This window comes from Neolamprologus brichardi, chromosome 12, assembly GCF_056152115.1.
Source record: "Neolamprologus brichardi isolate AB-2024 chromosome 12, ASM5615211v1, whole genome shotgun sequence".
Lineage (NCBI taxonomy): Eukaryota > Metazoa > Chordata > Actinopteri > Cichliformes > Cichlidae > Neolamprologus > Neolamprologus brichardi.
In genome coordinates, this window is record NC_142115.1 from 10,974,806 (window position 1) to 10,998,422 (window position 23,617).

At 40.8% G+C, this 23,617-nt stretch overlaps 1 protein-coding gene and 2 long non-coding RNA genes across 3 annotated transcripts; all 3 read right to left on the minus strand.

Annotated features, from left to right (window-relative positions):
- Positions 1–2,510: 2,510 nt before the first annotated feature.
- LOC148100169 (uncharacterized) lies at positions 2,511–3,334 on the minus strand. The gene is made up of 3 exons (XR_015719840.1): positions 2,992–3,334; positions 2,672–2,808; positions 2,511–2,585 (listed from the first exon to the last, which is right to left on the minus strand). It is a non-coding gene; the product is annotated as an uncharacterized LOC148100169 (long non-coding RNA).
- An 8,463-nt stretch (positions 3,335–11,797) lies between these two features.
- LOC148100170 (uncharacterized) lies at positions 11,798–19,340 on the minus strand. The gene is made up of 5 exons (XR_015719809.1): positions 19,297–19,340; positions 17,647–17,678; positions 16,659–16,690; positions 15,389–15,415; positions 11,798–12,853 (listed from the first exon to the last, which is right to left on the minus strand). It is a non-coding gene; the product is annotated as an uncharacterized LOC148100170 (long non-coding RNA).
- Positions 19,341–21,430: 2,090 nt separating this feature from the next.
- Positions 21,431–23,011, minus strand: LOC148100171 (uncharacterized). Its single transcript, XM_087848818.1, has 2 exons — positions 21,788–23,011; positions 21,431–21,475 (listed from the first exon to the last, which is right to left on the minus strand). Exons 1-2 carry the CDS (start codon positions 22,928–22,930, stop codon positions 21,431–21,433), a joined length of 1,188 nt encoding a protein of 395 aa, XP_087704944.1. The 5' UTR covers positions 22,931–23,011.
- Between the last annotated feature and the right edge of the window lie 606 nt (positions 23,012–23,617).

The window sequence follows — 23,617 nt, forward strand, 5'->3', positions numbered from 1 at the left end:
ATGGTACCAATCTACAAAATACTGTCGAAATGAAGCCCACATTGTGATATATTTCAGGTGTGGAGAGTCACACAGCTGAACAATCGATATGCATATTTAAAGAATCAAATAAAGAACATTGTTGTGGAATAAATTACAGTGAAAAATAATCACTACCCTGCGTTAGAGAGTGACTTATGATGAGGTATTAATTGGCTTAACTTTACCTCTAACAGCTTTTCACATAGTGCTGTGACCAGGGTGAAATCCATCATAAAGTAATTGTAAACAGTAGAACCATTAGCATGAATGTTATGGTTCTACTCTGATCAAAACTCAAGTCAGCAGTGTGACCTGATATAAAATGATAAAGAGGAACATATGTGACCTTTATGAACTTTTCAAAATGACTTTATATTTCTGACCCATTATCTATATATATTAGAGCAGATGTGGAAAACCACTGTTAGACCTACTCTATACTAACACAAACACAGTCAAAAATTCATTGCTAGTGTGACATGTGGTCCTTTTTGCCTTTGACCAATGATATGCTGGTTACTTGGACCAGTTTAGTATTTGCTGTCACAGAGGAATGTTAACCATAAATAAATAACATGGAAACTGTCACCTTAAAGCCTCATTGTAAATATCATCACAAACAGATGTTTTCCACACAGTTAACAAAGCTCCACCACATCCAATCACTGCATATAAATCTAAAAGAAAACAACAACAAATAAAATGTAATTAACACAAGGGAAGTCTAATGAGCTTGGAAAGAAAAGCGTCTGGACTTCTTTGAGTTGCTTGAAGATGTTTCACCTTCATCCGAGAAGCTTCTTCAGTTCTAAGGGTCAATGGTGGAGAGTCCCAGATTTAAACCCAGTGAGAGTTTCCCTCCAAAAAGGGACAAAGGACCCCCTGATGATCCTCTACCTAATCACATGAGCCAAGGTGTGAAAGTGGGTATGGGTCCCAATCAGCCAGGGTTTCGGGTGACCTTATTGTGAAACCTGGCCCCACCCTATCATGTGATTTCCTGAGGTCACATGGCCCAGGATGTGAGTGGGCGTTAAGGTGTCTGGGAAGGGATCTCAAAACTGGATTATAGATGGTAGACAGTTGGTGTCGTAAACCACCGCCTCTGTTCAAAGATGGTCGCTCACAGTGGACGTAAATGGCTTCTTTCACTCCTCTTTCAAACCATCTGTCCTCTCTGTCCAAAATGTGAACACTGGCATCCTCGAAAGAGTGACCTTTGACCTTTAGATGCAGATGGACAGCTGAGTCTTGTCCTGTGGAGGTGGCTCTTCTATGTTGTGCCATGCGCTTGTGAAGTGGCTGTTTGGTCTCTCCAATGTAGAGGTCTGGGCATTCCTCGCTGCACTGTACAGCGTACACCACATTGTTAAGTTTGTGTTTAGGAGTTTTGTCTTTCGGGTGAACCAGTTTCTGTCTGAGTGTGTTACTGGGTCTGAAGTACACTGGGATGTCGTATTTGGAGAGAACTCTTCTGAGTTTCTCTGATACACCGGCTACATAGGGGATGACAATGTTGTTGCGTCTGTCTTTCTTATCCTCCCTCGCTGGTGTCTGATGTTCTTTTCTGTGCATCTTTGCTGACTTTATAAACGCCCAATTAGGATAGCCACATGTTTTAAGTGCTTCCTTTACATGTGTGTGTTCCTTCTTTTTCCCTTCAGGCTTAGAGGGAACATGTTCTGCCCGGGGGGGTAGGGTCCTAATTACTCCAAGTTTGTGTTCCAGAGGGTGATGGGAGTCAAAGAGGAGGTACTGGTCCGTGTGTGTGGGCTTCCGGTAAACTTCGATGTTGAGGTTGCCATTCTCTTCAATGTGCACAGCGCAGTCCAGGAAAGGCAAACAGTCGTCCTTTGTGTTTTCCCTGGTGAACTTGATGTTTTTATCCATGGCGTTAATGTGCGCAGTGAAGGATTCCACTTCTTGTGTTTTGATTTTGACTCAGGTGTCGTCTACATATCTGTACCAGTGGCTGGGTACTCTTCCTTTAAAAGAGCCGAGAGCCTTCCTTTCCACTTCCTCCATGTAAAGGTTGGCTACAATAGGTGACACGGGGGAGCCCATGGCGCAGCCATGTTTTTGTCTGTAGAAACCCTCATTGTATTTGAAATATGTAGTGGTGAGGCAGAGGTCTAACAGTGTGCAGACCTGATCAGGTGTGAAGTTGGTCCTGTCTTCCAAGGAGCTGTCTTCTTGTAGTCATTTTCTGACAGTCTCCACTGCCTCTGTAGTGGGTATGCAAGTGAAGAGAGAGACTACATCAAAGGACACCATGAGAACCTTCACAGACATAACACAAGGGAAGACTTTTGATTTAATAACTAAGCTTAAAACAAGTGTTACCTTTGAATATTTGTGGGAAAAATCTGATGCTACCCCAAGAATACAAAGCCACACTGGAAATGATGACAGGCTTGCAGCCCTCTGTCTTCCTGGAGTGAGGTGCCTGATCAGTAGAAGTGAGTTGACAGAAGTCGGTGTCTAAGAGTGGCCAAACACTTATACTCTGTCCACTTTTGTAGAGTCTAAGAAGCTGGAATGCAGGCACACTGGACGAGCTTGTTCTAAAAAATACAGAAAAAGGAACATTTTATTTGTGTTAAGGCCTAAAAACTACAAATAAGTTATACAATGAACAATATTGAAATACCTTATAGGTGCTGCAGGCCACATAACCAGAATCCAGAGCAATCTCACACTCACATGATGGTGAGGAAAGACATGAGCTCTGCAATGAGGTTTGAATGTCTCAGTTGGGACACTGAAGAACTCAGAAGACAGCAATACCTGCACAGAGAGACAGAGTAGAAAAAGCATAGATTTGTAATCCATAATGTGAATTAAAACTCAAAAAGTGTCAACAAGTATAATCATTTGAGTGTGGAATTATTTATGCAATAAACAGGATTTAAATAAATTAATTGAATTAAAAGCACTGACATTTTTTTTATCAAAGATAAAGAATCATACCTCTCTCTGCTCTGAGGATCACTGAGCATCTCTGACAGGAAATACAGTTTCCTCAGTATCAGTCATAATTGATGGTCTCAGAGGTGTGTAGTGTGGCAGCATGATGATGGTCTCCAGATCAGGCAGGAGGTCAGGTGATGGGTGTGTCATCTTCTCCATTGAAGACACACTGGTATGGCAGTTCATAAAACAGCAGACTCTGTGTGGCATGTAGTTATCTGTGCAGTCCAGCACTGATGGATCAGGTTTGGCTCAGCAGTTCATGAAGATGGTGTTAAGATTTTGTTGTTTCAGCTGAGGATGGTGAAGTTTGAAGGTTTTGCCACAAAGGAGACTGTGCCCTGTCTGAAAAAATACATCTACAAAACAAGTGCTTATAACACCACCCACCCAGCTCAGCCCCCAAGTTTCTATGTAATGCTGTTATGGGGTTTCGGTTACTAAGTCTAATTAGTGCATCAGAAAGCGTGGGCTACACCTAAAGCCCACACTTTCTGATGTCTTTGTTTATTTGCAGCTTTTTCCAGCTGCTCAGAGAATTCTGACTTGGCCTTTATCCACCCAAACCCAAACCCACCCGGATAAAGGCCAAGTCAAACTCACACACCATACCAGCATTACATAGACACTTGGGGGCTGAGCTGGGTGGGTGGTGTTAAACTGTAGTCGGGAACATTCAGAAAACTATCCATGTACTTCTAAATCAGTTTTTATACACATGCTGTAAGCTGTACAAATGTTTTTCTCTACATAATGTATCATCATAGACATCTCTGGTAGCCTAAAGATAGTTTAAAACCTTTACATTTTTTTACCTGTAAAACATGATAAGCAAAACCTCATTCATCACAAAAACTTTTGATTCTACAAAATCTACTATAATCAAGAAAATATAATTGTCTGTATTTATTCATCTGACTCATAATAAATACCTGCATTTATAAAAAGATTTAGTCATTTAAAACATGAGAATAAAAAAAATGATGTTGGTTTAATAAATGTTGCAGCACATTTCAGATCAGAGGTGCATGATAGCAGATGTTCCCTGCTCTGCATGAAGTTCAGCCAATGATTTGGTGAAATGATTAATAACATTGCAATAAGAAAGGGTCTTCTGACAGACAGAGTAGGGAAGACACTTTTTTCAATGAAAAATCTTTTTCAGGCTCTACAATCAGTAAACTCTGTAACAAACATGATCTGTAATTGTTTCAAAACTCACCAGACGACTTCATGATTGGCTCAAGGACAGGACACAAAACACAGGGTTGTGGTAACTGTAATATGATCTCAGGACACCTGAATTGAGACGCTGCTGTGGCTGAGAAATGAAAATGAGGTCAAGCAGGGTGTTCTTGTCTGTAGTGGCAGAAGTGATCAGCTGTGAATACCCTCTCGACTGAAACTGCTCCAGAATCTGTTTTCTTCCACTCTGTAACTGGTTCTCATTAAAATCTCCACACACAATTATTGGGTGACAGTCCATTATTTCAAGTGAATCTAAAAGACTTACCAGGTTTTGCATGAATGGTGTCAAACTGTAGTCTGGAGGTCTGTACACAACAGCAATGAGCGCAGGGAATGGAGCCTGAACCTTCAACACTAAAAACTCAAGATCAGTGACATTATGCAGATACTGTTTTACCTGAACCTGAAAATGATTCCTCAAATACACAACAACTCCACCACCACTTCTGCTGGCCATGTGAGGAAAGTTTGTGTAGGACACATGTCTGTTGCGTTTGAACATGGTGTAGCCGTCCAAATGAAGACTATCTGCAACAAAGGAGCCTTGGAGGTGAGACTCAGTGAGACACAAAACATCTGCTAAACACATTTCATGATGACTCTTTATGTCACTGATGTGAGATGGCAAACCCTCCGTATTGTGATGGATCAGTGTAAGAGTGTCAGGTCTGCTGGCTGTTTCTCTGACCTGAAGAAGAGGCATCATTTCCTCAACACTGGCTTGTCTCATGGTTTGGAGCGCTGCAGTTACCTCGGGATTGGCGTAAATCTTGTTCTCATCCAAGTCCTGTAAATACAATCCACTGAGAGACGTCACCCTGCTGAGAGCAACATAAGCCATACCTGGTTCAAAAATGTTCTTCATTGAAACTACAGCTGTCTGTGTTGTAAGACCCTGAGTTTTGTGAATTGTGCAGGCGAATGCTAGCTTTACAGGAAACTGTCTGCGTACCGCTCCTTTAAACTTCAGACTCTCCTCTGCTCTCTCAATGTAAACCAGATCATCAGATGCTGCATTAGCACTGCGGTTGCTTCTTACAGGCTGCCGGTTGTCCATTCTGAGGCCCAGTTTAATTATTTGTCCATCATTTTCAGATCTCACCACCTTTACCAGTATACCAAAAGCACCATTGACTAAACCGTTTAGTGTGTCCAAGTTTCTGGTCAGCATGACTCGAGCTCCTTCAGCGACGTTCAGAGTGTCGGGTAAATTATTTCGCCCACCTGTAAATGGTTTGTCTCTTCGTGCCATTCTGCCTGTACGTTTATCCTTCTGGAAATCGTCTGCAGTGATGATTATGATGTTTGAATGAAGCTTCTTCAGGGTATCTGTGTTATGGGATTCCACATTCTTGTTGGTGGCATAAATGTGTAAGACCTCAGTTGGACATTCTTCTGGTGCAGTCACAGCCTGTGACAACAAATCTCTGTCGCACTGAGAAAGCTGGTCTGTCTTTTCTTTCACTCTAATCCTGTTCAACATCTCTGCAAAGGCAACATCATCTTTCTGACGCATGATCTCGGTTAGAGTGATCATCTGAAAATGTTCCTGCCATAGGTCAATCTGTTCTGGATCATAAACACAGAGAGGTTTAGACTGTCGCACTGGTGGCAGCTGGTAAAAATCTCCAACAGCTAAAACTGACATTCCACCAAAAGGTCTCTGAGTGCCTTTGATTTGTTTCAGTCTTGCATCCACATAAGCAAAAAGGGGTTTTGAAACCATTGAAATCTCATCAATAACAATAATTTCAGCATTCATCAGCTCAGATCTGACTTCATCCAGTTGGTTACCAAGTCCTTGAATGGGTGGTTTCAGACTCCTGGGTAGTTTCAGTAGAGAATGTAATGTAGAGCCATTGATAGAAAAAGCTGCTGTACCGGTAAATGACGCCAGTAAAACAGTTGGATTTGATATGTCAGCTTCTTCTGCATTAGCAGGCAGTCTGCTCAGGATCTTTGATGCTTCAGAGTGAATACATTTAATCAGATGTGACTTTCCAGTTCCTGCACCACCGTTGATATAGAAGAAAAATGGATCTGGGTTCAAACCACAAACTCGCTGAATACACCAGTCTCTTATGGCATAGAACACGCAGGCCTGCTTCTGGTTCAGATTCTGATACATTACACGTACCACAGCTGGATCTACTGCAGGTTGTTCTCTGATGGCTCTGATCTCTGTTACAGCATCAGACTGACGACTGTAGTCGGGAACGTTCTCCTGTTCGTTCTCATCATCATCATGTCTCTCAGGAAGATTCTCATCACATTGCAGCCTCACAACTTCAGATTCAGGAGCAAGATTACACCATTCATCGATCACAACGTCCCTATTTTGTTCAAACTCTTCCAGTGCACTCTCAATATCCTCAGAGTTCTTCTCATACTTGTCTTTATTTCTCTTTACTATCCTTTTCACAGACTCACTGTGGTCTGAACATGGAAGTCGTACACAACCTGAGTTGTAGAAGGACTGATAGGTTTGGAACCCTTGTGGTTTCAGTTCCTGCTCTGATCTGTGTGGAAGGTAAAGTCTCAACAGTCGACCATAATATTGCTCAGGATCTTTTTCCTGTGAACAGTGGTAATACCTGATTATAGCTGGTTTATCATTCTTTCGCCTTTGTACAAATCCAAGCTGGTTTAGAAGAGGAAGCACATCTTTTCCTTCATTTGGACCACTCACCAACCTGCACAGGGCAGCAAAATCAGCCAGTGACATTTCCTCATATTCTGGTGTCTCAGGTCTGCATTTGTATTTATCACTCAAACTTGTCATCCAAATATTACAACTGTCGTGTGTTGTGCTTTCCAGGTAGCTCATCGGGCGACTCATTTTTACTGGGTTATCATCTGTTGGTACAAATACAACACTGCGGGAACATTTTTTCATTTTTAGGCCACAGACTCGAGTCACACACTCCTGTGCGCTGATTTCTCTCTTTTTTGAGTAAGCCTGCATCACAGCTCTCATTTCATCACATTCATTGACTGTGTTCTTTGCAGAGTTATCAAGAACTGTCTTCAGGTATTCAGAGAGGCCAGATTCTTTCTTCGTTATATATTTACAGAGGTATTCTATACATGAATAGGCATTCAAAATTAATGAGACATCTAAATTAGAGTTCCAGGCTTCAAGCAGGTTAGGGTTGTAATTGTTGATCCAACAGTCCTTTGGGTCACGTTTCAGAATAAGAGCTGTTTTCTTGTTTATGTCTTGGAGGCATTGTTCATACTCATTCATTGTCAAGTTGCATCGTGACAGAATCTGCTCTATGGTGAGGGAAGCAGCTTCAGGTTCCTTCAGCAGGTTCATCAAAGGTCTGAGTTTGGCTTTTGCAGCTTCAGTGTCTGAATCCTCATCCTGTCTCACAATCATTGTTCTTGTGGCTGGTGGTTTTGGAAACCCAAATCTACAACCAGAGTTCACACTCTTAAAGCATGTTTTTGTGTGGTTTTTGCTGTGCTTTTGTAGTTCACTGACTTTTTTGTGCAGTTCAGGTTGTTTCTCTGGATCAGGGAGTTGAGCTGAGATGTATCTGTCCACAAAGTCACAGACAGTTTGGTCATCATCCACATCTACTTCTACCTTTTCTCGAATCCACAGCAACATGTGTATATGTGGACTACCTCTGTGCTGGAACTCAACTCTGTAAAAGTAATCAATGATTTCACCAAGGGGCTGTGCAGGAGAAAAAAGCAAATCTCTGAACAAAGCCTCAACACGCTTATCAAACATTCGCATGGTGGTTACTGGATTTGATCTTAGGATTTCACACTTTTCTGACCAGTCCAGGGCTTCAAAATCAACCTCTTCACCTTGCTGTCTCTTTATTGCTTGAATCACTTCAGGCCATCTCATCTCAGCAGCAGAGAAAGTGACAAAGAACTGAGGTGTTCCTATTTGACGAACCATACTGAATAAATCTCTGGTAGTTTTCTGCCAGTAAGCTGGAGTTCCTCTGAGTGGCTGCATAAATCTGATTGCATCTTTATTTCTTACCAGCTTCTCTACTTCTGTCTTACTTTGTAACATTCCTGATGTGATTTTGCGTCCATCTTTGGTCATAGTTTTACCTTTCCTTAGCTGTATTGTCATGCTGGAATTAGCCAAGTGTATTTCAGTGACAAACTGTGAGAAAAACAGGTAATTTGTATCTTTAGCAAATCTTGCATCAATGTTGAAAAGCCTTGACTTGAAGTAAGCACTCGGTGTGAGCTTGAGACGTCTCTTTTCATCCAGTGTACTCTGACCAGTAGGAAACTGCACAGGAAATGCCATGGCTTCCAAATGAGGAGTTCTGAAGAAGCTAACAGGATTGTTTCTTTCTGCAGGAGCCACACAATATGTGTTATCACTGAAACAGAGAATCTCTTCCGAAATGTCTACAGGCTGCAGACAACTTTCTAGAGCAAAACCTCCATTGTTTAAATCACTTTCTGGTTCATCTGGATTGATTTCCTCTGGTTGTTCATCACAGGATTGCATATTAATATCTTGGTCACTTTCAGACTCGGTTTCACACAAAAGGGCATCTTTTTCATACTTGTCGATTTCCATTAAATCAGCTTCATCATAATCATCACTTCCCATGCTGGCTTCATCACTGCTGTCATCATCAGGTAATGTTGGATCACAAAGCAATGCATCATCTCTGATAACAATATCTGTGTACTGTGGGTGAATCTGTTTGAGTTTACACAAGGCTTGAATGAGTTTAGACCAGGTGACAGTCTGGAACAGCTGATGGCCTTTGTAGCACAGTCGTCTTTTCAATTTCACCCTCATTATCTGTGATTGGCTTCTGAGTCTGGGTAAACATTCAACTGTTTGTTGGACCTCAGATGGTACACACACCACATTACCACGTATGAGTCTTTGTCTGCCCTTTGGAAGTGGAATAATCTTAGCAAATGGTATGCATTTGGCAATCAGATGTCTCTCCAGAATGTTGAGATCACACAGTTCAGCTGGAATATCCTGCAGTTCTAAACCATTGACAGCAGCAAGTCTTGGCATGCATCCACTTTTGAGGGAACTGTGACACGTGTGACAGATATACTCCTTTTTTCTCTCAACAGGAAAGCTGCAGCGATCATTACATGCTTCATCACACACATGAACAAATTTACCAGTTAGACACTGCTGAGCTACAGTTTGGTGTTTTGAGTAATTTTCTCTTTTGCAGATTTTCACCTGATTAGGAAAAGAAGCTTTTAGACAAACAGTACAAACATAAGATGGTGCTGACTTAATATTTGATCTGAAACGAGATATGGCCTCATTCATTAAAGTGTTATCTGGATGACACTGTAAACTTTCAGCTGGTCGATGCATCTGGCGATATTTTCGTTTTATGTTCATTGCACATCTGACATTATGCATCTGTCTGAAAGAAAAAACGTTCCAATATTTTACTCTCATTCGTTCTCTCATATTGTCCTTGTGTTGTTGCTGAAATTGTTTCTCTTCTCCATAACGCTTGGTCATGTAAGATAGTTTTTTCTGTTTAAATTCTTCGCTTTCTTTATATAGGTTATATACATATGTCCTCATGTAAGCTTTATGTTTCTCTCTGAATCCAGCACAAGTTCTGTATGTTCTTCTTATACGCTCTTTCTGCTTATCTCTGAATATGGGAGACTCTCTATACGTTCTTGTTATACGTTCCTTCTGCTTATCTCTGAATATGGGAGACTCTCTATATGTTCTTGTTATACGTTCCTTCTGCTTTTCTCTGAATAGGGGATTGTCTTTATATGTCCTTATGACACGTTCTCTTTTTCTCTCTCTAATTTTAGCACTTTCTCTATACATCTTTCTCAAATGTTCTCTGTGTTTCTCCTTATAGGTAGCATTTAATTTATACAGTTCATTTTTGTACAGACTCCTTTTCTGTCTGTGATCAGGATCATTAGACTTCCTAGTTGAGTTTTTTTTCTTTGTCTTGAAGCTTTCATCAAACCTGTACATCTGCCTTTCTTTCGTCTTCTGATTTTCCTTTCGTTGTGGTACTTTTTGTTGGGTCAATAATCTTCTCCTCATTTTTTGCCTTTGCTGTTTACTATATTTCAGCAGTTTATCTGAGAGTTCCTCTGTTATCTTAGTTGAACAGGAGGCAGTGCTTGAATCATTCTGAGGAACAGAATCTGGTGTTACCGGAGTTTCTCTCACAGAAGATGCAGAGGTTTCCTTTTCAAAATAATCAGAAGGATGATGGTTTTTTCCAGGAGCAGCTGTCTCATTTGAAGAATCAGCTCTGGGTGACATTACTTCACTGGTTAAATTCTTAATCACAGGTTTCCGTGTCTGCTCAGTGTATATTTCGGACTTTAATTCATGAACACGTTCATTTAAAGCTGGTCCTGGAGCACTTGTAGCTGTTTGTCTGTTTTCGGTGGTTTGATTAGCATCTCTTTTGTCAGCAGCGTTTTCACTGTGAAACTCGATGGGCTGTAGCTCATAAGTGCAGGTTGGTGCGATGCTAAACATTCGATACAAACGTTTGATCCTGTCAATCATGTCGTTAAGACGTGTGAATTTCAACATAACTGCAGTTCCACCACTTACACTTAGCGACAATGGCATTCCTGTAGACTTACGTGGGTGAGGGTCAAAATATGCATATTCACCAGAAGTCAGCCTGCAAACTGCGATGACTGTTCCTCCCATGACTAGCAAAGCGTAACGAATGTCTGAAACCAAACACTGTAGTCCCTGTTCAAGGCTCGGAAGATGATCTGTACCATCGAATGTGCCATAATGAGCAAACTGAGACATGTCCACTTGATACTCTTGTCTGCGGCTGGTGACCACTGAGGGAAGCTCATCACAGGCTAGAAACACGCTGTTCACAAACCTCTTTCTGGCATCTGAGTACACTGCATGGCCTTTGTCCAACACACGGTTAAGATCTGCTCTGGTAATGAATTCATCCTCGTGTAAGAATGACAGGAAAATCAAACTGTTAGCCATGCATTGCTGATTCCGGTACTTTCCATACTTAGGAGAGGCCTGGCTTCGGGATGCACAGATACTACTCACTCGTGGATGACTTTCAGTGTTTGTAACTTCTACATGAGACGGTCCTGGACCATCATGCTGTGTTTGTACAGTTACCTGGGGTTCAATATGGATTACCTGCATAACTTCAGGCTCTGGGACAGACACTGAGGGAACACCTCTCTTTACCACATCTGCATAAGACACTGTGGCTGTCTGAACACTGCTCTGCACTTCTGTGCTGGGAAAAGTTGAAACACACACCTTTACCTGCTCACTGCTCTGAGAAACATTCACCTGTTCTTTCTCCTTCTGACGTCTAAGCTTCTGGGACTGCGACCTTTGACCTTTTCTTGGCATTTTGCTGAAGTACAACCTGGAGCTTATATGTGGTTATACACAAATATAAACAAAACTCAACCTTGAAACACAGAAAAACGTATAACTCCTGAAGTTACTGTTAAATCTGAGAAATGTACTATTATACTACTTTAAAATGTTTTTTATGAATATATAAACAGATGTTAAAAAGCTGATTTGTACTCCAAACTCAAAATAAAGGAAATTCAATGTTCTCTGGAAACAATTTGGTCCGTTTTATTGTAGCTCTTTTAGAAACGGTATAATTTTACTTCTTATATATTTTTAACCAGACTGGTAAATAAATACAACTTCTGTAAAATGATATGCAGAATAAATCTCAAAAATCAACAGGCTATAATAAAAGTCTTAGCTCTTAGGGAGTTTATGTAAATCTTTCAGATATCTAAAATTTAAATCAAATATATGGAGCTTTGGTGGTGTGGTGATAAGATGACTGGCGATGAGGATTCTTCAGCTGGATGTTCTGCAGCAGTCAGGAAACAGGAAGTCTGGGTCCTCAGGCGCTTCTCGATGACAATACTAACTGAATACTTACACTGAGTGACAAAATGGGTTTGTCCTTAAATAATAATACTATAAACTTGCAGTCAAATGTTATAGCCAATGAGACAGACTAGAAAAATGTATTTGGATCTAATTTATTATTTATCTGAATGTATGTATTACAAAATAACCAGATTGTCTTATTACAAATAAACTTTTAAAAAGGTGATATTTTATATAATTGATCAAAGTAAGCCAAACTAGCAGTGTTAATTCCAAAGTCTAATGCAAAATTAAAATGACAAATGTAGGGCTGTGTAAGTAGTTTCTACTATAAGTTCTACTGTACTGTAATTCTACTACTGTAGCAAAATGACTGAATGTGAGAGTTTAATGACAGGAAAGAAGGAGCAGTAAGAGCAGAGATCTCTCAGAATTCTGTAACAGATAGATCAAGTACTGGTAACTTGGATTTCTGAAAACTTGGATTCTCAAAACTGGGATTCTCAAATTAGATAGAGCAGTAGAGATAGAGGGATACAAGATGGAATGGCTGTCAAATTAGATAGAGCAGTAGGGATAGAGGGATACAAGATAGAATGGCTGTCAAATTAGATAGAGCAGTAGAGATAGAGGGATACAAGATAGAATGGCTGTCAAATTAGATAGAGTCGGGAGAGTGATAGGATGGACAGAATTGCTTATAATGATAGAGAGAGAGGATCTTCTGCAGCAGGTCACCTGTAAGACACAAAAGGCCTGGAATTAGTCGTATTTCCAATATGCTTGGATTTACCATATTCTTCAGACTATATGGCACACCTAAAATCCTGTCATTTTCTCAAAAATATACAATGTGCCTAGTGTATTGATTCTGGTTATGCTTACTGACCTCGAACGGGGTTTCTGTGGTACACAGCGCTCAAAATTCTGTCAAATATTTTAGTAAGACTTCTGTAAGCTACAAAGCTGCGCTGCTTGATGTATTGTCAGAGCATTATGGCTACCATAGTCAGGACCCTCGCAGAGTAATTTCTACGGTGCTTCAACATAACATTATGGTGTGTGTACAAGGACCTGGCACGTGCTAAGAGACATGCTTATGAAGCAGATTTCAAACTGATCAACCCATGAAGAGTTGATGGATTTGTGGATGAGGAGTGAACTGAAAAAGTGAGTGTATTGTTCTGTATTTTACAACAATAAACAATAAACTAACAACAATAAACTAAGTCTATAAACTTACACCAAGATGTGCTGCTACAATCACTTACTGTAAATATTATATGGTCCAACAAAACCAACACACTGAGGTTAGAGCAGACAGTTTCAGGCCACCTGCTTTAAACACTTCAGATCCACTCAACTTACATTTATCCCACATAAAACGTGCCTTAATCCCCAAAATTCTCAAATCCCTGTGTCTGTGTGTACTTGCTTGGGACAACAGTATATCATAATATCTGGGGTTCCATTAACATAAAAGTAAACCATTTACTCTGTATGAATTTTGGCAAAATGAGAAATTTGGAGACAGCTAGTTTCTACGCAGCAGTTTCTACATATTTCAGTCACATTTGGGGCATGTTTGACACACAGCAATAAGCACTCCCCTAAATCTATGATAAACTTATCATAGCTGATATTAAGGCCTAATTAGCAAAATTTAGTATGATGATAATTTCTTTGTAGATCATTTCATGATAAAAAGAACAGAAATGAGTGCTGTATCTGAGCTGTTGCATGTAAGATCTTTGCTGGAGATTCCCACATTTCTTAAACAAACAAAGAAACAAACAAACATGACTTTCAGACACAGTTCATCTTTTGTAAATTAGGCCAGGATTATTTTCAAAAAACAGCCTTGATAAAAATATCAGGCCACTATAAAATTTCTTATGTTTATGTTTTCATCCCACCTATATTTTGCAAGTCATTATGACAAATTACAAAAAGCAGTTTTCAGGCAGTGATTTAAGGGAAGAAGCTTTTGAAATCCACAATGCCCTACCACCAGTGGTCTCAAACTCTGGTCCTTAAGGCCTGGTGTCCAGAAACATTTCTGTGTCCCTGTTGCAACACACCTGAATAACATTAGTAGGTCATTAGCAAACCTCTACAGAACTTGACTACATGCTGAGGTGGTAATTCAGCCATTTGATTCATTTTATAGCAGCTCATGAGTGAATGAACATGATGTAATGAAAGTACTTTTAGAAGTACATTTTTCCAAACACTTAAATTACTTAAATTTTAGTAGTCTTAGGGGATGCCACTTCAGCATACAGTCAAATTCTATACTCTTACTAATGACCTACAAATGTTATTCAGGTGTTTTGTAACAGGGACACGTGGAAAAGCTTCAGGACACTGGCCCTTGAAGAGTGGAGTTTGAGACCCCTGCCCTATGTGAATACAGAAATTGTCTCTAAACTGCTAGTCGTGAGCTGCTCTAATGTGAAACAGATATAGTTCTGTAAAGGTTTACTAAGAGATTTCTAAGGATTTGGAGACCCCAGAAACAAAAACCCTCACAGATGTTGTAGCTGAACAGGCAAAAACAAGTTGCCTAATAATATCTCGATGATAACCAAGAGCTGTGCTGACTAACTGCACTAAACTGAATCATCTATAGTGAGAGAAAAACACCAGCATTAAAGTCAAACATGGTGCTGTTACTGTGATGTCCCAGAGTTCCTTTACTACTTCAGGACCTTCAGGACCATCAACTCATCAGGTCCTGAGCTTAAGTTTAATCACACTTAGGATTTGCAGCAGGAAATTGATCTGAAGCACACAAGCAAGTCCAATTGAATGAATGAAACAAAACTCTTGGTGTAAACTAATCAGTCTGGACTTTAATGAAATTAAGATACTTGGTATGACTTGAAAACCCTATATTGGGCCTTAATTACGACTTTTTCCTTTTCTTTTTTTGCCTGTCCTGTTTGGATCTAATTAAGACAATTCTGAAATTATAGTGGACCAAAATCCCCCAGTGATGTAAACCAGTCATTACCAGTTACTGTAAATGCTTGATGGTAATTGTTGCTATCAGGGCATCCACAGCTGGGTATTAGAGACCAACATGTTTTTACATTAGACCAGGTTGTTCTGGTTCAAAAATGAAATCATCACTTTAAAACTGCTTTTTGTATTTATCCAGGTCATCCTTGTTAGATGATTTGAAACATGTGAAAAAAGCATAAACAAAATAAATCTGCAAGGAAGAAAGACCTTTCTCAGCACTGTACCGCAGACAAAACCTTTACTTACCAGACTTGAGACGATCAGATCAGTATCCTAGAGAAAGGAAACAACACATCAGATCACTGTTTAATGACTTACACTGTTGAACCTCTTCACACACAATCCAATTTACTGTGACGTGAAATAACTAGTGAAATCCTCAATTTCTTCAAGCCTTTATGAACTCACTGTAGTCTAAAGAGGACAAACTTTAGTTACAGAGTCTCACATGGCAATAACATGTGTAATAAAGGCATGCATACTACAGAAGTGCAAAGAAGAGGCAGCAATATTTGTTGGTACAGATTATGGCTTTTTAGCTCCATCATTTTCTATCACAAGTCAGTGCTTAATAAAGTGTGAAAAAAACCACAACTGTTAACCTCATTTCAGATGAAAAATGTTGAATACCATTTAAAAACAAACAAACAAACAAAAAAAATTATAATCAACGGAAAACCTCATCAGGTTTTAGTTCTGATCTGAATATTGAAATCCTAAAATACATGTAAATTTTGACATGTCATAGTAACAACAGTGGCACACCATTTTTGCAATTAAAATTTCTTAAAAATTATAATAAAAAGTCCTTCCATTGTACCTGTTGGCAGGAATCTTTTTGTATTTTGCAATATTTCCCTTTTATATATAATTTTCAAACACATTGTATCAAGCAAATTATTAAGAAACTAATTTAAACTTAGTGTATATAAATTACACACAGGCTTTAACATACACAACATTGCCTACTCACAACTCTGGTTCTCTTAGTTTTTTTTATTATTGCTTAAATGTTTAACCTACCACTTCTATTCACTCAGGCAAAAATACTTCTATAGTGGTCTGACTTTAATGTAATACATAAGCAGAATATGAGTGAAGATATAAATCAACAACTGTGGTGCTCTTAAGTGTTTAAGCTACCACTTACACTAACTCACCTAAAATGCGTTCATAGTTGTGTCTGCTACGTAAATCCACAAACAAACGGAGAACACGAACAACTGTATAAAAACAGTTGTTCGTGTTCTGTATAAATATACTGTATAACAACTGTATAAAAACAGTTGTTTGTGTTCAAACATAAAAATCAGACATAAATGGCCTGTTAAACTTCAGGGACAGTCAGAGGTCATGTGTGGGGCCTTTGCTGCTACAAGGTATAAATTCTGACCATTTGTTTTTTCCCATCAGTAAATGGTAATGTCACAAAAACCAAACTACGTTAGGTAAGCTGCTAAACATGTTACACAGTGACAATGTCATATTACTGCAGTTACAATTGCTGCTTACTTACCAGCAAAGGCAAAACCGAAGTTCTGTTTCACTCTGTGTAACAAAAGAACAAAAATACAGAATCAGGCAACTGAAATCAGCATCAGAGTCAATACTGCATCACAATCTGTAGTGAAAAAGAATCTGTTAAATTCTTTGTTTACAACAGCTTTACTATAAACACCCCATCTTCTCTTTCTGCACCTTATTAAAGATTTCTGTCTTTACTAAAGTGATGTGTCGTTTTATCCATCTGCAGTAAGCCACAAAAATTCCTCATTAACGTAAAGCTCTAATACTTTGGTGCTATTACATAACACAGCAGATACCACAAGCAATGATTTGCTCGCACTGCACACTTGATCAAATGATAACATCATAGTTTCAAAGCATGCAACAATCACAAATGATACTTGATACTATAAATGCTTGATGGTAGTTCTTCGTATCAGGGCTTCCACAGCTGGGTATTAGAGACCAGCATGTTCTCACATTAGAACAGATAGCTCTGGTTTGGTTTTCTCTGCTTCATACGTGAAATCATCACTTTAAAAATGCTTTTTTGTATTTATTCATATCATCCCTGTTAGATGATTTGAAACATGTGACAAAAAAGCATGAACAAAATAAATCTGCAAGGAAGAAAGACTTTTCCCAGCACTGTACCTCAGACAAAATGAACTCATTTTAGTCTAAAGAGGGCAAAATTTAATTGCAGAGTCTCAAATGGCCTTAACATGTGTAATAAAAACATTAATTACTACAGAAATGCTTTGATAAGCCTTTAAAATTAAAATTAGACATAAATGGCCTATTAAACTTCAGGGACATTTTTAGGGACACTCAGAGGTCTAGTGGGGGGGCTTTACTGCTTATAAATCCTAAATGTGTTTTTGTCACTGAGCAAATGGCAAGATATCACAAAAAGCCAAACTATTGTATGTAAATTTCTAAACATGTTACACAATCCCAATTTCATATTGCTTCAGTTACAATCACTGTTTACTTACCAGCACAGGCAAAACCAAGCTTCTATTTCACTCTGTGTAACAAAAGACAACGAGCAAAAATACAGGATCAGAAAACTCAAATTAGCATCAATACTGCATCACTCTCTGTTGTCAAAAAGATTCACTAAACTTCTTTGTTTACTACAGCTGGAATACAAACAACAACTCTCCTCTGTTTTCTTTGGTCTACATCTCATTTAAGATTGCAATAACACTCATACATGAAAAACTGCACGATATATTTTTAAGGCTTTAATGTTTAAGGTGGTCTGCATTCAAATTCAACTTCCTAAAATATTATCAACTGCACATAGTATCATTAAATATGCTGTAGTTTTAAAATAAATATCTATGTACCATACTAATAATAATATACTGCCATATTTTATTTATGTGAAGGTGGGCTGATGTTTATTTCATTAATTTTCCACAAAGTGAGAATTTAAACTGTGCTGCAGATTTAGGTTGGCACAAACAAGCCTTTGTTAAACAGTTCTTACAAATTAAAGTCTCCTGTTTAGGTGTTCCTATTATTCTTGGGCTATGTCCACATGTACACGGGTACTTTTGAAAACGGAGATTTTTCTATGCGTTTGCACCTTTCGTCCACACTTAAACGGCGTTTTCGGTGACTGAAAACAGAGATTTCTAAAAACGCTTGCCAGAATATTTTTGAAAACTCCATTTTTGCATTTATGTGTGGACAGGAAAACGGAGAAAACGCAGCAGCGCCTTTTTTTGACGTCACACTGTGCGCCACGTTATTATTTCGGTGAAATGCATTTCTACAATACTGTTAATTGTACTCGCTGCAGTGTTTAAATGCTTACATATACACACAGTTACTGTCCCCCCACACATATGACTCGGTTCTGCTTTTATGCCCCATCTTTGTTTGCCATTTCCCACCGAGGCTTCTAGACTTCTGATTGGCCAACATTTCTACAGGTTAGGAATATATCGCCATCTGTTGCTTTGGCATGTTGCCAGCAGCGTTTTCCTTCATTTCTGCATTTACGTGTGGACGGGATTGTTTTTTAAAACGAAAACGGAAAATCTCAGTTTTCAAAAATACCCCTGTATGTGGGGACATAGCCTATGTTTAATCGTCAGTTTCTCCCTCCCTCCTTTCTCTTAATTAACCCACAAGACCTGGACAAAGGTGACTCTTTTTCTCCCGTGTTCGGTCAAAGGCGGTAAAATGGCTCCTTTGATCTTGCCGACAGCCGAAACTGAATCTATAGGGTTCGTTAAAAACGTTACAGCCTAAAGAATGAGGCTGTTTTAACCAACTGATTTGTGAAGAGAGCTAACTGCACCTTATTTAACAGACTGAAAAACAGGAACACACCAAATGTAATTAATAAAACAACACAATAACCGTGGTTTACAGTCAAATGAATTATCTTCATTTCACACTGGGCTCATAAGAGCGCTAGGGGTTAGCATTGGGTTGTTAGCGTTAGCTCATCAAACACTGCTTTTACATACAAAAATGACAATTCTCCACTAAAAAGCAACCATTGTGTTACTTTAATATGAGTTATACCTCGGCTGGCTTTATAAATCACCAACAAGAACTCGTTAAATCGCGCAAACAGAGTATAGACATTTAGGAGAGGAGAGGAGAAGCAGAACAGCAGCACTTACCGAGAGCGGACTCAACAAAGTGTGCAGAGAGGCGGATGTCAGCCAGTCAGGTAAAAGATGAGGCGTTCACGGGTAGTAGGAAATTACAGTATTACACACAATGGGCATTGTAAACATTAAAAATGTTAAATATTTTATACAATATTTATTTGCTACAGAAAAAAACTAGCAGAACTTTAATTCTATAAGTTGAATAAATATTATTAGAAGGCTCTTCTCCTGAACACCAACACCAAAGAGCTGGTGATAGAGTTCACCAGACAGAATACTATAAAAAGCAGAAATACTATAAAACGCACAAATACTATATTAAGCACAAATAATATAAAAGGCAGAAATACTATAAAACGCACAAACAGTGGCGGTCCTAGCCTGTTTGGCGCCCCGGGCGAACACTCCCTCTGGCGCCCTCCTTCCACCCCCCCCCCCCACCCCCCCCCACACACACACACACACATATAAAACATATTAAGGATTATACATTAACATAAAACTGTTGTCGGAACCATACCATACATAACCCCAGGGCAGCTGTGGCTACAACCGTAGCTTGCCTCCACCAGTGTGTTAATGCGAGAGTGAATGAATAGTGCCATTGTAAAGCGCTTTGGGTGCCTTGATAAGCGCTATATAAATCCAATCCATTATTATTATTATTATTCATTATTAATAAAGTATTCTGATTCTGATCCTGATTGTTTCAGGATGACCTGCCATTATCCAATGACACATCTGCTTACCTGCATCTTTTGCTTGTTTCTCCTCCTCTTCTTTTCTATTTTTTCTAAACTGAGGACCTGATGGCTTTGAACTTTTCTTGTCCATCTTACATTGGTTTTAATTTTGCACTCCAGTATGAACACAAATCCCCCAACTCGAGGATCGCCACAACATAACCTAATAGACCTACACCTTAGTTCACAGATTCACTTTGTCTAGGGTTTATTTCTGGGATTTCACACAACCCAGGATTCAAATCATGAATACATAATGGGCTTGGATTTACAACATTATGAATGAAATGTGTTCTATTTGGAAGCAGCAGGCCCCCCTCCCCTTTCGATGGGTTGTGTGTAAGACTTTAAATAATCAAACTGTAAATTATAAATTTTCAATTGTTATTGATGTTATTGATTTTCTTACTCTTCTTATATTTATTGTTTGTTTACTTGCACTGCTGTAACTGGTCATCTCGTCTCTCTATATACTGGACTGTATGTGGCGGAGATGACAATAAAGTTTACTTTGACTTCAGCAGCGAGCAGGCATACCGAGGGCTCTCGCGCTCACTTTTCGCGTATAGAATTTCGAAAAAACATTGGCGCAAATTATAAGTCTGTATCATAATGTCTGGTATTTTCGTGTTTGTTGTTTTGTTTTTATTATTATTATTTTGCGAGTTGGTTATTAGATGCCGCTCCAGCCAGCCAGAGAATCCCCCGCTGCCCCGCCCTCTCCTCCCTGTGCCGCAAGCAGCAGGCGCACCTCACAAACGGAGGGCGTCCTTACTCCCAGCAAATGAGCGATAGAAAACCGATCGGTGCCTATGACATTCCCAATATGCGCTGGCTGATGTGGGGTAGCATGAGTACGAGCAATTTTTTATTTTTTTTTGCCGATGCCCGTTATGCCGCCCCGGGCAACAGCCCGTGTCGCCCGTATCAAAAACCGCTACTGCGCACAAATACTATATTAAGCACAAATACTTTATTAAGCACAAATCCTATAAAAAGCAGAAATACAATAAAAAGCAGAAATACTATAATTTGACAGAAATACTATGTTTCAGCACAAATACTCTGGTTTAGCACAAATATTATAACATAGCAGAAATACAATTATATAGCAGAAATGCTATATTTAGAAAGAAAAATATAATATAGTAGAAATACTATAATTTAGCAGAAATACTATATTAAGCACAAATACTATATTAAGCACAAATACTATATTGTCACGGTATGGCATGGCAAACCGTGGGGGGTGTGGGGAAGGAGGACCCAGGCGCGGTGCTCTGTGTATAAACAGTGCGTTTATTTACAGTGTGTGGAAATAACAACAATAAATTCCCGTGCTTTCCCCAGACTCCCGTGTCGTGTCTTCTCCCAGTGTTTGTGCTCTCCGCTCCCGTGTCTCAGCACTCCCCGTGCTGGCTGCTGTCTGGCACTCCACCCCTCTCCTGGGGACACAATAGAAGCAGCCGTCAGGACACATACAATCGCGGGCATACACACACACTAACCAAGCTCAGACCCAGAACCCTGACAGTACCCCCTCTCTAAGGGTCGGCACCCGACGACCCCAAAACAAAAACAAAACCACAACCAACCCAGGGCGGTTGGCGGGGGGTCCAAGACGGAGGGCCAGAACCAAAACAAGCAAAAACAACAAACAACAAACCCTCCCAGGTCACAGTCCCAAAGTCAGACCACGCATCCCGCAGCGGCGAAAAAAAAAGAAAAACGCCACAAAACAGTCTCAGGCGGCCTACCTCGGGTCCCGTGATGGCAGTAGGACGCTTCAGGCGGCCGACCTCGAGTCCTGTGGGGGCAGCGTTGCAGCTCCGGCGGGCGGCCATGTGTCCGGCAGCAGCGGCAAAACAGTCCCGAGGGCCTGCCACTGATAAAGTGGCGGCGAAACTGCAGCTCCGGTGGCTTGCCACGCGTCCAGAGGTGGCGGCGCCGTACATCCGGCGGCCTGCCAGAGGTCCGGCAGTAGCGGCAAAGCGGTTCCGGTGGCCTGCCCCGGATCCAGTGGCGGCGGCGCTGCTCCCCAGGCGGCCCGCCCCGGGTCCAGTGGCGGCGGCGCTGCTCCGGTGAGCAACAGCGAGGAGTGGCACATGGCCTATGAAGCGCTGGTCGCTGACGTGGATGCGCTGGACATGGATGGCGTGGAGGTCCCTCCGGCACACTGACCTCCAGTTCTGGCTGAGCGGGTCTCTCCGGACCTCCGAGCTCCTTCGGTGGCAGCGCGGGGTCTCCTGCTCGTCGCTCTCCTGCTCGCTGAGCTCCCCCGACTGCGGCTCCTCCCGCTCGCCGAGCTCCGGCGCGGGCTGCACCTGCTCGCCGAGCAGCGGCGCTGGCTTCTCCTGCTCGCCGAGCAGCGGCGCTGGCTTCTCCTGCTCGCCGAGCAGCGGCGCTGGCTCCACCGGCTCGCCGAGCTCCTCCGGCAGCGGCGCTGGCTCCACCTGCTCGCCGAGCTCCTGCTCGCCAAACTCCTCCGGCTCGCCGAGCTCCTGCTCGGGCAGGGCGAGCTCCTCCGGCTCGCCGAGCTCCTGCTCGGGCAGTGCGAGCTCCTCCGGCTCGCCGAGCTCCTGCTCGGGCAGGGCAGGTCCGGGTGGCGACGTAGCAGCCGGTGAAGAAGATGGCAGAAGGGTGACTGCAGGCGGATGAGATGACGGCGGTGCCACAGCTGCAGATGTTGAAGCAGCGAGTGGTGTGGAGACCTCTGACCGAGGTGATGTTACCTGCGCTGTCGGCTCGTCCACTGCAGACACAAACACAGATGGTGAGGGAAATGGAAAATTGTCCGTACTACTCACCACAGCCGACTCTTGAGAAGTTCGTGGATTAGGCTGCGGTGAGGAAAGCCGGCGGCGCGAACGTCGTTTCCGTGTAGACGTCGGGGCCGGCATCTCAGGCTGTGAATCCACCAGCGGTCCGGGCCGGTGAGCACCCTGAGGAGGAGAGTGGAGGTGGAGGGTGGAAAGCAGGAAGTCCAGGACAACTGGATTGAGGGAGTCCACCAACCAGGGGAATTTAACAAGCGTCTCCACATATGTACAAGCATAGAGCAAAAGGGGAAGTAACACCAAAAATACATAAGATATAACTAGTCCATAACTGCTCAGGGATCCTGGGTTGCTCAGACCCAGAACCCTGACATATATTAAGCACAAATCCTATAAAAAGCAGAAATACTATAATTTAGCAGAAATACTATATTAAGCACAAATACTATATTAAGCAGAAATACTATAAAAAGCACAAATACTATAAAAAGCAGAAATACTATAATTTAGCAGAAATACTATAATTTAGCAGAAATACTATATTAAGCAGAAATACTATATTAAGCACAAATCCTATAAAATGCAGAAATACTATAAAAAGCAGAAATACTATAATTTAGCAGAAATACTATATTAAGCAGAAATACTATAATTTAGCAGAAATACTATATTAAGCACAAATCCTATAAAATGCAGAAATACTATAAAAAGCAGAAATACTATAATTTAGCAGAAATACTATATTAAGCAGAAATACTATATTAAGCACAAATCCTATAAAATGCAGAAATACTATAAAATGCAGAAATA

Excerpts from the sequence above, each read along its gene's own strand:
- LOC148100171 (XM_087848818.1), bottom strand. The coding sequence starts at position 22,930 with ATGCCGGCCCCGACGTCTACACGGAAACGACGTTCGCGCCGCCGGCTT. Across the intron at positions 21,476-21,787 it reads CTGCCATCACGGGACCCGAG|GAGAGGGGTGGAGTGCCAGA; the intron begins GTAGGCCGCCTG and ends TTGTGTCCCCAG.